General features: G+C 39.1%; 1 protein-coding gene across 2 annotated transcripts; it reads left to right on the top strand.

Moving 5' to 3' along the window:
- Window positions 1-1,530: 1,530 nt before the first annotated feature.
- Window positions 1,531-10,841, top strand: AKTIP (AKT interacting protein). 2 transcript variants are annotated; one of them, XM_009997439.1, is made up of 9 exons: window positions 1,531-1,636; window positions 3,034-3,239; window positions 4,622-4,686; window positions 4,800-4,900; window positions 6,232-6,320; window positions 6,393-6,491; window positions 6,707-6,814; window positions 7,500-7,560; window positions 9,915-10,841. In XM_009997439.1, the coding sequence occupies exons 1-9, from the start codon at window positions 1,595-1,597 to the stop codon at window positions 10,023-10,025; spliced, it is 882 nt and encodes a 293-aa protein (XP_009995741.1). In that variant the 5' UTR covers window positions 1,531-1,594; the 3' UTR covers window positions 10,026-10,841. The 2 variants fall into 2 exon arrangements, with proteins under 2 accessions (XP_009995741.1, XP_009995743.1); XM_009997441.1 differs by having other exon boundaries at window positions 9,918-10,841.
- Window positions 10,842-12,421: the final 1,580 nt, after the last annotated feature.

Below are 12,421 nucleotides of genomic sequence, written 5' to 3' on the forward strand. Positions count from 1 at the left end.
GTACTAATTTTCATCACTTTTCTAAGGAGTGCTAGCATTTTTTGAATACTTGACAAGTTGTTCGACTTTATATTAAATAAATTGCCTCAAAACCTTAGTTAATGTAGCCAGGAGTCATGAATTTGGGAAGGTAATGGAAACAGGGAGACCTGGAGGGAAAAAGGAAGAGTGGAGGAAATAGGCTGTGCCAGACAAGGAGTACTGCGGATGAGAGTTTTTGCACAAACAATAACAAGACAAAAACACAAACAAAAACCAAGGGTCATACACAGTAGATGGCACACTGAAACTCCCGGTACTGCAGAAGTCCTTGTTGTTGAACTGTTGGTCTAAAGAGCACTAAGCCTTGGTGCTCATAATGAAGCCTTTGAATAAGCTACAGAAAAACATTGGTGTTCTGTGGCTTTGTCTGTTTCTGGTGGTGTTCCAATGCAGATGAAAACAAAATGACACATACATGATGCAAACTCAAAGGGAGGATCATCTCTTTCACCAGGAGTGGCAGAGGGGTTTTTTTCATGCTGGAGCCCTTCAGAAACATGCCAAGTCAGCAGTGTGTGCAAGAGGCAGCACTGAACCATGCTGCAAGAGTGAGTCATGCTGTACTGTCCACTGCTGGACTTGAATGGTGAAGTGATAACGTTTCAATACTTGCTTGTGTAGATGATATATCTTGGCTATTCTGAGCCAATAGATGGTCTTTTTTTCCAGTTGGCAAGACAAAATACAACACAGAATCACAGAATTATTGAGGCTGAAAAAGACCTCTGAGATCACCAAGTCCAACCTATGACCTAATGCCACCACATTGGCTTGATCGTGGCACTAAGTGCCACATGCAGTCTTTCTTTAAACTCCTTTAGGGATGGTGACTCCGTAACTTCCCTGGGCAGTCCATTCCAATATATAATCGCCCTTTCCATAAGAAAGTGCTTCCTGATATCCAACCTAAACCTCCCCTGATGCAGCTTCAGGCCGTGCCTTCTCATCCTGTCACTAGTTGCCTGGAAGAAGAGCCCAACCCCTTCCTGACTAGGACCTCCCTTCAGGTAGTTGTAGGGAGTGATAAGGTCCCCCCTGAGTCTCCTCTTCTCCAGGCTAAATAACCCCAGCTCCTTCAGCCTCTCCTTGTAAGACTTTCCCTGTAGTCCCTTCCCCAGCCTAATTGCTTTCCTCTGGAACTGCTCCAGCACCTCAATATATTTCTTGAAGTGAGGGGCCCAGAACTGTACACAGTACTTAAGGTGAGACCTCACCAGTGCCGAGTACAGATGGAGAATTACATCCCTAGTCCTTCTGGCCACACTGTTCCTGATACAAGCCTGGATGCCATTGACAGAATCTAGAGTACCTTTCTGCACAAAGAAGGCAGAGATTCACATGTAAAAATTATTTGATAGACACCTATGTTATTGTCCTCCAGTCTAACATACAGCAGAATTTTGGCAAACTAGATCTGAATCCTGTTTATACATTGAGTCCTGTTTATCTGTTAGAATGCATATTCATTCTGTGTTTTTTTAGGGTACCAGAGAGGCTTGACGACACTCTGAAGACGTTGAAAAGTTGCAGTCCTTTATTTGGAAAACACGTTATGAACCCTTTCTGGAGCATGTCTACAAGTTCTGTGCGCAAGGTATTTAATTACTAGATGCCATAAGGTGTAAACTTTTATTGAGGGGTGGTAGCAGTTCTGGAAAAAACATCAGACAACCTGCAAGTACAGTTGGTGTCTTTGTTCTATCCTGAGGATTGTGATAATCTGGAATAAAAGTATGAGCTAGCTTTGAGCTGCTTTAACTGGAATGTGCCTGTGGATGGAGGCTACTCCAGAATTTGTTGATTTTTCTTACCTGAAGTATCTTTCACTAGGAAAGATGAAACAAACTTGTACAAATAGTTGAAATACTTGTTTCTTAGGGTGCTTGTTTATTGTCATATATAGACCTTAGTCAGGGATTGTGTGTGCAGTGAATGTTGACAAAACCACACCTCTAACTTGTATAAAAGAATGTTAGTTGTAGGGTTCATCACTTCAGGGGTGTTCAGTGCTAGGGCAAATTATATAACTTTGTTGGTGATGCTTTTGACATAGGTATTGTTAGTAGTCCAAGTCTCACATGCATTGAAACACTAGCCTGAATCATGCCTTTAATCACCACAACTAGCCTAATCACAAGTCTGTAGCCTTGCAGGTTGGTTTTGGCAGTCTATAGAATGATTCTTGAGGTCTGTAAATGGTACAGTCTGATGTACTACAACTGTTACATTACTAGTGTAAATCTGGTTTAAAACTATAGTGTTTTACAATGTACAATGTTTTAAAACCAGTGTTCTCTAGCAGTGTAGCAGTGACCAATTAAGTAGATAAGTTTTTGTTGTTGTTTCTTTTTAACTACAAGACAGCATAGACATAAAAATGTTGCTATAGCAAACCTTTTTTATACTGGTTTGATGTCACTGTCAAATGGTGGTTCTCCTCCAGAGAGAATGGGCTGTGTGATCAGCTCCAAGTGGGGTGTTTGTGTCTTAAGCACAGGCAGGAAGCGAAATACATTAGATTTTCTGTACACGGTTCTTATTTCATCTCAGCTTTACTACACTACTTTTAAAGACTCTTTGAAGTTTAGAACACCAGGATGCTTGTCAGTAGAAATTATTTATCTTGATGCACTGTGTGCTAGAAATAGATTGACTTCTAAGCTGATGTTACATACTGTCTGATTACAGTTTCTAAATAAATGTAAGCTTCCTCAAGCATTTCTCCTAATCTGCAGGTTTCCTATCCAGCTTTGATTACTTTTGTATTTGTAGGCTAGATTTAATTGAATAAAAGTCTATTTAAACACAAAACCCAAAGAGACAACGCCCTCCCCCCCTCCCAAGCAATAGAACTCTGAAAGTCAATATATGTTTCATTGGCCAAACTTGTCATTAGCAAGGTTGGGTTTAAACCTGTGTTAAGATATGTTTATATGTTAAATGTTTATGAAGTATGGCCTGTAATCTCCTGGTTGTCTTTTAATCTGTCAGAGAGCTGACACTGAAGAGAAAACTTTGAGTGGAGAGCTGCGAGCCAGTCCTCTACGAGCCTCTACAAAGAAACAGTTGCCTTCTATTCCAAAGAATGCTGTGCCAATAACCAAGCCTGCTTCTCCTGCCACATCATCCCAGTCAACAAATGGGACACATGCTTCTTATGGGCCTTTTTATTTGGAGTATTCCCTCCTAGCAGAATTGTAGGTTTTAACTTATTTTGTCTTTTTTAGGTCGCTGGGCTTGTGCTTACAGTGGGAAGAAAAAAAGTGTAGGGATCTAGTTCGTACATTTTTCCTTTGCCTTAGTCCTCAAAGGAGACAGTAGGACTTAAAGTTCCACCAAATTCTTTTTCTGGAGCAGCAATCTCAGTGTCTTGAGGTAGCAGGGGAGAGGAAAATGAAGTTTAAGGGATGTCTCTGAGTTATTCTATTTCTCATTTTTTAAGTAAATGCATTTTGGATTCATGCATCATGACCAGTTATCCTAATATATTTTTGGTTAGAAATACCAAATTTTTGAAACAAGTATTAAAATAGAAGTAAGCAGATGTCTAGTGGGAAGATGGTTATGAACGTATGGTGTTGTCTCATGAAGTAAGGATGTTGGAGCTTCCTTCAGTTGTTACATGGAACACTTGATATGCCTTACTAGAGGGAGATTTAGGAAGGCTATATTCCTTCCTGCCTTTCAGTGATATTTAACAGGAAATTTAGGAGGAAAGAGTTGGTGTGATTTAAATAAGCTTGCTTTGGTTCAGTTGCATTTGATCCAATCCAGTGATAGACTACTGTGGGACATACAAATCTCTGTCTGCACAACTTTCCAGTTATATACAGTTACATAAACTGTTTTGTGCTACAGAGTTGAAGGGACTTCCTCTGTAACAGACATACTGGATTCTCAAGTATGTAGTGCCTCTTGGAATGAAATCCCGTGAGTCCTTATGCAACACTAAGTCTCAGTTCTTGCATTTAACTATTAAATTGAAAGTGAGAACTCTCAAAACATTCATCTTTTTTTTCAGGGAACTGACCTTGGCTTTTTAATTTAAGAAAATTGGTTTGGTTTTTTTACTGCTATGTATTGGTGTCACAATGCAAACTCCTCTAGCTTAATACATTTCTATTTTGCAAATCATAAGTGGTCACATTTCAGAATTAAGTACAATTGACTGCAAATCTGCATTTTAAATTACTTAATTGCATTTCTTTTTTTCTTCTTTACTTTAAAACTGGGATTTTGGTAGAAAAATGGACATTTCAGTACTGACATGCATTAAATGCATCTCCTGGGAGAGGAGTTTATTTCTAGTTGTCTACTTAGTTTCATCAGGAGAAACAGTGTTACCTGTTAGTAGCTCTTTAAGTGGAGGGGTAAGAAAAGCAAGAGAGAAAGAGTATGGTTTCAGTCATTTTCTGCCACCTCCTGTGAGGAATTTTCCCCTGGGAACTGGTGTTTGTGTATGTTTGTGGAAGAAGTCCCTGGTTGACCTATTGGCATGAAGTTCTGGGTTTGCTGTTGTCAGCTTGCTGTAGTTTCAGTGCAGTCATGGAGCTATCCTAAATGCTGATTCTAATTGCAGTACCTTGGTTGTAAAGCAGAAACTGCCAGGTGTCTACGTGCAGCCATCTTACCGATCAGCATTAAGTAAGTGTAAACTTCACTTTTTAATTTGTGTGTATATATACATATATGTATATGCTTGTGTTTGTTTGGGTTTTTTTTAATTCTTTAACTTAAGCACATTTTCTCACTTGCAGTGTGGTTTGGTGTAATATTCATAAGACATGGGCTCTACCAGGATGGTGTGTTTAAGTTTACTGTCTATATTCCTGATAATTACCCAGATGGAGACTGCCCAGTAAGTGGTTGTGTATGTCTTGGGTTTGTCTTGGGTTTTGGTGTTTTAAGTATGACATTTTGTTAAAGAGAATATACCCATTAGCTTCACATTTCCTTGAACTAGTTTTGTTCAGTTGGCAGGGCTAATTTTTGATGTCTTGTACATATTTCCTAACATCTGGGGGAGAATCATGTTACTCTGATTACTGAGGCTGGTGTAGAGTGAATTTCATGAGGTTAAATAAGATTTATTAGGTAATCAACCAGTTCTTTACCTCAACTCGTGATCTGCTGCTTCCTTGTCAAGGAAGTTAACTTGAAAAACTTGAGGAAGTATCCAAGTTCTTAGTATCGATAAAATGGAATATAAAATCCAGGCACCTCTGCTTTGCTTGCTGTACTACTGCAGGATTTCTTGCTTCTTTCTACTAAATTCCATTGAAACAAAGAACTAAAAGAACTTGAGGAGGAAGTTGTTGCAACAAAGGGAGAAGGAGATAGATAGTATGGTATTACCTTCCATGTCTGTTTCCTCCTTTTCTCTTTAGGGGAGAGTATCCAAGTTATTACATTAATTAAAATAAAATAAAAACTTGTGGCAGTCTTATTCTCCAGAGCAGAGCATCTGGCCCTCTGAGCCAGATTTCTTTCAGAGGAAGACTTGGAGGCAGGTATCTAACTGCTGTAGCTAAGGACAAGTTGTTATGTCAGGAAGCTGTCTGCTTGATGTCAAGTTTCTTTGAAAAGCTATCATCTTCAAAAGGACAGAACTGGTAGGAAACAGTTTCTTCCAAAGATTAGTACCTTTAGTACCTCTCATGAACACATTGTTCTGTATGAACAATATTCTGTATGTGCCAGCATAGGGCTTTACAACCTTCCTGTTGAAACTTAAGTTTTCTTTTGGAAGAATGCACGAACACCAGAGACTACCTGTACAGGCACTGTGGTGTCACTGCACAGTTTACTTTAAAAAGTGTAGGATTAAAAAACAATACTGATTGTAGCTCAAGTATGTAAAAAGCTCTCAGTCATAAGTAGCTAAACCGGAAAAACCCCTTTAATCTGACCTTATCTGATATTATTACCTGTGTTGGCACTAGTGCTTGTGCAGTTAGCTGGATTAATTTCCTGATTTGGTGATAAGCATGGGAGGGAGGACAGGACCCTGCATGTAACATGACTGTGCTGAGTTACAGTTTCACAGTTGGTATAGATCAATTCAGGTTGCTGTCTTTTAATATAGTAACAATTAATTAGTATTTGGAAGCAACCTCTGACTGACCTTCACCCTGTGGTTTTACCATTAGGATTGAAGTTGTCATAATGAATTTCTGTTTTCTAATGCAGCGCTTGGTTTTTGATCTGCCTGTCTTCCATCCGCTAGTAGATCCCTTATCTGGTGAACTGGATGTGAAAAGAGCATTTGCCAAATGGAGGTTAGTTGGTAACACGTTGATGATCTGAAAGAAGTTTTTGTTCCTTTCTTCATTGTGTTTTGTTCTTTTTAGGCGAAATCATAATCACATATGGCAAATATTAATGTATGCTCGCAGAGTCTTCTACAAGATTGATACAACTATTCCTCTGAACCCTGAGGCTGCGGTGCTGTGAGTATCTTCCATGCATACAGACATGGTTTCTTCAGAGATTTGTGCACAGACTTGCAGAAATAAGATTTGTAAAACTGTTTATCTGGTCATGGTCTCTACCTCCAGAGTTGGTTGCATTAGGAACTAAAGTTGAGTCTTGGCCAAGTCTGTGCTGGTAGAGAAAACGTGATCCTCCTTTCAATTACTTAACGTTATTTATGTCTCTCTTGCAGGTATGAAAAAGATATTCAGCTGTTCAAAAGTAAGGTGGTGGACAGTGTGAAGCTATGCAGCAGTCATTTGTTTGACCAGCCCAAAATAGAGGATCCCTATGCAATCATGTAAGTACCATGAGCACATTCACCACGTCCAACAGTCTGAAGAACAAGTTTTGGTATAGTTGTTGATTAGAAGTTTTCCTGCCAAATTGAGTGATCTGTTTTTTCTGACGCTTATAGCAATACATATATAGCAATTTTCTTCTGTTTGTAGTCAGTATTGACTGAATCTTAAATATAATCAGACACTTGCGTTTACTGTTTTTTAACTAAGAAACCAAGACTTTAAAAAATCTCAACAAACCCCAAAACAAACAAAAGCCACAAAACACCCCACCCTCCCTCAAGTTATAACCATGGCAGGAGATAAATATGGAGTAAATACTGCTTTCAGACTTTCCTGAACTCAATTTGCATGACTGTAGCATTGGTTATACTCTGTAAAATACTTGTAAGTTTGATTGCATGGGGGATGGAACAGTCAGCTCCATAATGAATGAGTAGTATTTCATGTAGACACTGCTGAATTGCCAGCTCTCATTGCAAAAAAAAAAGACCCAAAACCTAAATATCAAAAAGATCCATGACAATGTGAATGTAGCTCTGGACTGTATATTTTAACACTGAGAAGCGAGACTTGTAGTTTACTTGAAATTCAGCTAAACCAAGTAAGATTGCTGCTGTCTGCTCTGTCCATGCTGTAGTTTGCAAAAATGCAAAGTAAGAGAGAACTGTACTTTCTCCATAGTTTTTCTCCATGGAATCCAGCTATACATGATGAAGCTAGAGAGAAGATGTTGACTCAGAAGGTATGTGCAAAGCCCAGATTCTCACTGTAGTAAGAGTTTATTGCCTGATAAGGAAAGAAAGGTTCTCTGTCACTTTGTGATGAACATGTACCAGACAGACCTTATTTCACCCCTCTTCTGGATCAGCAGGCATGCTGAAACTGATTTGTCTCCTAACTAAGCAGTTATGTCACTGTTCTTACTTCAGTGTGTTAAGCAATTAATCATCTAGCCAGCTAGAAAGCTCTGTTAGTACAATTGTTGGCACACTTGGCAGATCTTTTTGTTCAGGGTTGGAAGCAGGGAGGAAGAAGGGGAAAGAAGAGATTTGCTGACTGCCTATTAGCTTGTCCTGCACTTATCTTGGCCATTACCACTTGTGCATAACCTGGCAGCCCCCAGCTTCTTTGTTCTCTTCTGTTGAAAGATCTTTCATTACTGAATCAAAGTTTCAGGGCTTTCTCCTCATTCCAGACTTCTTGACGCAGCACAAGCATGGTACCTTAATCAAAGACTACTTAGAGTAACTTCTATCACAAGCCACTCTTACTGATAAAACAAGAATGTGTTGGTTTGTACAGCCTTCACTTGAGCAGCACCTTTGATTTTGGAGATAGGGGGTTTGGTTTTGTGGTTTGGCTTTTTAAAAATTTCTTTATACTTGACAAGAGTTGGCGCACAGCAATTCTGTTTTTATTATTACATTGCCTGTAAGCTCACTGTAGCCATGTTCCCAGCTGCCAGAGTCACAGCAAGGCTTGAGGTGAGGTGGCCTTTCTCCAGCCTTAGAACACATTAAAGCATTTGGATCATATTCTGACTCCTTGATGTTCTTAAGAACTACCTTTGACTCTTTTTTTCCCCTTCTTCTTTGTTATCTTCTAAATCAAAGATCTGAAGAGATAGAAGAGATTTGCTTGAAGGGATATGGTTGTTTCAGAGACTGATAGCAGACAATAGCTTTTCTTTTGTCCTTTTTCTTTGGAGATACGTGTTTATTTTCAAGTAAAAACTAACATCCTCAGTGACTGGTGCATGTAGAGTTCTGCAGTTGCTTGATAGCAGGAATCGCCAAACTTCTCTGCCATAGGAGATTTGTTCCAAAATGTCAGTGTGACTGAGAATGTTCTTTTTCTTCTCTGTAAAAGGAAGTTCCCTAATCCTCTATTTTGTCTTTCCCTTTGTCTGCAACCCTGGTTTCTTGTTTATTACCTGTGTAATTCCTGTGGGTTGGGGAAAAATGAAGCCATTCTAGAACTGTATCCCAGGAAGGATTGTGATGTCCTCATTCTCTGCTGAGCACATGGCTCTTGCTAGACACTGTGCAGCAAGTGACAGTCAGGTGCTGCTCTGCCAGATTCAGGCTGAACTGATCGTTCTTGTTCACTGTTGTCTGATGTGCTATGGCAATTCTGTCACAAACATAGGGAGAGGCAGAAGGGGCAGAAGAGGTGCAGGTTCAGTTTTCTTGCTGATTTAATTTTCTCTGTCACGCGAAAGGCTTCCCATAGTATGGCAAGTCTACTCACATAATTATCACTTTCTAGAACTTGATGTGTCATTCGACGTTTCATGTAGTTGGCATACAGGTGATCTGATGAGCCTATGGCAGTGTGGAGGCAGGGCTAGTTTCTGGTATGCAAAAAAACCTGCAAGCTGTTCTGTTTCTCTGACCTGCTAAAGTAGGTATCTACTAGTCTTCTTAAACTATTTTAAGCCTACAAATGATTGAAGTTGGGTCTTTCTCCCTTAAGTTGAAGTTCTTTTTGTTTTGTCTTCTAAATGGCAATAGTCTCAAATGATTGTTGCCTTGTGTTGATGGATTAGTTACTGATCAAGCATTTAATCATGATAAATATTCAGGAGGAAGAGGACCATCCTTGAAAAGCACTGAGACTCTATTGTATAGCAAAGGTATCAGTTGCTATTTTGCCATGTTAATTTGTGTTCAGAAGCCTCCACAGTAAGCCCAGCAGATGCTTCAGGTACCATGTCAGGTTAATAAGGGAAATGTTTTGGATTGATGCTTCTTTCTGTAGAACCAAGGAATTTGGCAAGTAGCTGTTCAATTATGCTGGGCCATGGTCCTCAAGGAAAAGGTGCTATGCAAAGAGTGTCTTAATCTTTATGCTGTGATAGGATAGCAGTATGTGAACCAAGTAATGAAAACTCTCCTGTAATGTCAGGGTGGTTCTACAGATGCCACACACATTCACAAAAATTAAACCAATGACCATTTTACTGTTCCTCTTTGAGGAGAAGAAACAATGCTATCCTCTTTCATGCTTGTATTTGTTTAAGGTAAAATGGATGGAGAGGGACTTGAAAGGATTTGAGATATCTAATAATTCTGACTTCAACTTTTTTGTACCTAGAAGAAGTCAGAAGATCAGCACTGCAAAAGCACACATGTTTCTGGCCTGTCGTGGGTAAAGCCTGGCTCAGTGCAGCCTTTCAGCAAAGATGAGAAGACGACGCCTACTTAGCTCTTCTGGAGGATGGTGCACAAAACACTTTCTATGGTGGAGGGAATGTAACGGAGGGAGAAACAGCAAAGCAGCAGTTTCCTTCTTGACTATGGATTAGAAAAAAACGAATGGTAGCAGTGACTCCAGTAAACCTGTTCAATGGATTACTGACTCTTAATGTTTTACATATGCATTAGGTTTTAAAGGCTTGCCTGGAGTTGGGAGATCTCTCTTGAACACTGCAGTACTTCTACCTGAAGACTGTTTAGGGTGGGTAATTCCTCAGGGCTCTGAAATGCCTGGAGGTTTTGGGTTGGTTTTTAAGCTTTTATTTTTTTCCCTCCAGGAATAGCAATTAAAAAAAAAAATCTTAAATTACTGGCAGAAATATTAGCATTGGAAATATGATGCCAGAGGTAAGCTATGTTCATGTAAACTAATATAGCAGAGTTAAACACTATATTTAATGGTTTTAAATACTTTTGGTTTCTATTGTAAATATATTAGGATTTGAAATTGTAAATAGACGGTTCATTGACTCCATTTAGCACTTTCCAGAGGTAAAGCTTGGGATGATGGATGATGTATTATTGATTTGTAAATGGATATTGTCACTAAAGCGCACATTAGTCTGACAGGATGAAAACGGAATGTCAGGCTTGTTAGACTCTTACTGCATAAACACTAAAATCAAAGTTTTTAATGGTGGTGTCTTGACCTAATAAAAATCTTAGAGGATTTTAGATTCCCTAGATGTCTAGGGGAATTACTTAGGATAGCTTGACTAATGTGTGTTAATAGTGACATCTTAAAATAAAGAGAAACCATGATCTAGCTTTTGTCCCTCTGTTTGTCTGTGCTGTAGACATTTAGCAAAGACTGGAACTGGAATGGGAGCACCTGGCTACATATGTGCTGGCCTGCATATATGTTCAGGATGCTAACAGGATAACAGGATATTGTGTACTGAAGAGATTGCTTAAATAGTTTTGTTCTATGTACAGGAAACCCTTTCTAAAGCATGTGTGATTTTTTAGGAAAGAATCATTTACTTTTCACAAGTCTTCCTAATGTCATAGTCTGGCATAATGCCTTATTCTTGCCTAACAGGATTTTTCTATCAACAATTTTACAGCTGGGCTGCTTTTAGTTTGGCTCCTTGTACCTGTACTGATGGCATTCATGCAAACCCTGTGGTACAGTAACAATTAATAGTGACTTAATATATTAATGTCATGTGGTGTTTGGGGAGGGTGAGGAGCAGTGTGGTATGTATTTTGGGTTTTGTGGGCTTTTTTTGTTTTGTTTTTATCTGGCAAGCTAAATCCACTTGTCATATAACATCCCTTTCTTGTTCCCTTTGATAACAACTTCTTAGCTCTTAAGGAAATAGACAAAGATTTCACAAGAAATATGCTATCATATGCCAAGTTACTAATTTAATGTACTGTTAAGGATGACTTAAATGGTTTCTATGCAGCACTTAACATTGTGTAAATTAAATACTTACTCTGTTTTAGGTAATGGTAATCTTCTGCATGATGTTGCTTTGAAACTTTTAAAGCTTCTGACTTGGAGATGCAGCAATTTCCTGGGGCTGCCTGAAGTGTCTCTAGTACTACTGGAATTTCTCTTTAGACAGAAGACTGCAGAGGGTATGTGGAGAGCAAGGATCCTCTGAGACAGAAGAAGGGGCATCCAAAGGTGCTTTTCTTGGGGCTACTCTTTCCTCTTCAACTCCCCGCAACTTAGAAAGGTCTATTACAGGACCTAGGTTTTTGTCTATATGCTAAAATGGTCTTTCTAAGCCTTAGTATGTTCATTTATACTAAGTATGATAAGAGAAATATAATCTAGAGTGACTTCTTCCTAAACAAATTCAAAGTTGAAGTAAGAGGAATTCTAAGCCTTAAGTTACCAAGCAGTTGCTTCTGAACAAGGTATTTGCAGCTGAGCTGTTGATTTCATCTCTCTGAAAGCTCTTGTTAACTCTGTGTATGTGAGGTATGGGTCTGTGTAAACGGAAGGCCCTGGCAGGCTCTGGCCATGTGATTGACCAGCTCATCTGCTGGTACAGTAGATATAAACATATTTGATGGCTTTAAAGGCACTGGGTTTTTTAATGTAAACAATATTGGGAGTAGTGGTTGAGTGCAGATCTTTCAAAGGGATGTTTTTTGCCAAGGTTGAGTCAAATCACTGGGTGAGGTGATTGTATTAGAAAATTAACTCAGTAAACTCAGTTTCTACTATCTTCAAAATAAATCTATCTCCTGTAGCTCAGAGCTGAATCCAGCTTCATTATGAGGCTGAGAAGATGATGTGTTGAGGCAGTGGTATTGAAAAATGGGAATCTAGAGCAAAACGGCAGTTTTGAGTGGCTCTCTGAAGATTGTTGCTGATATGCCTTCAGA

The sequence above is a fragment of the Chaetura pelagica genome, unplaced genomic scaffold, assembly GCF_000747805.2.
Source record: "Chaetura pelagica isolate M959 unplaced genomic scaffold, ChaPel_1.0 scaffold425, whole genome shotgun sequence".
NCBI lineage: Eukaryota > Metazoa > Chordata > Aves > Apodiformes > Apodidae > Chaetura > Chaetura pelagica.

Coding starts and splice junctions, on each gene's coding strand:
- AKTIP (XM_009997439.1), top strand. CDS start 1,595: ATGAACCCTTTCTGGAGCATGTCTACAAGTTCTGTGCGCAAG. Junction 3,240..4,621: donor TATTCCCTCCTAGCAGAATT/GTAGGTTTTAAC, acceptor TTCTAATTGCAG/TACCTTGGTTGTAAAGCAGA. Junction 6,321..6,392: donor AGAGCATTTGCCAAATGGAG/GTTAGTTGGTAA, acceptor TGTTCTTTTTAG/GCGAAATCATAATCACATAT.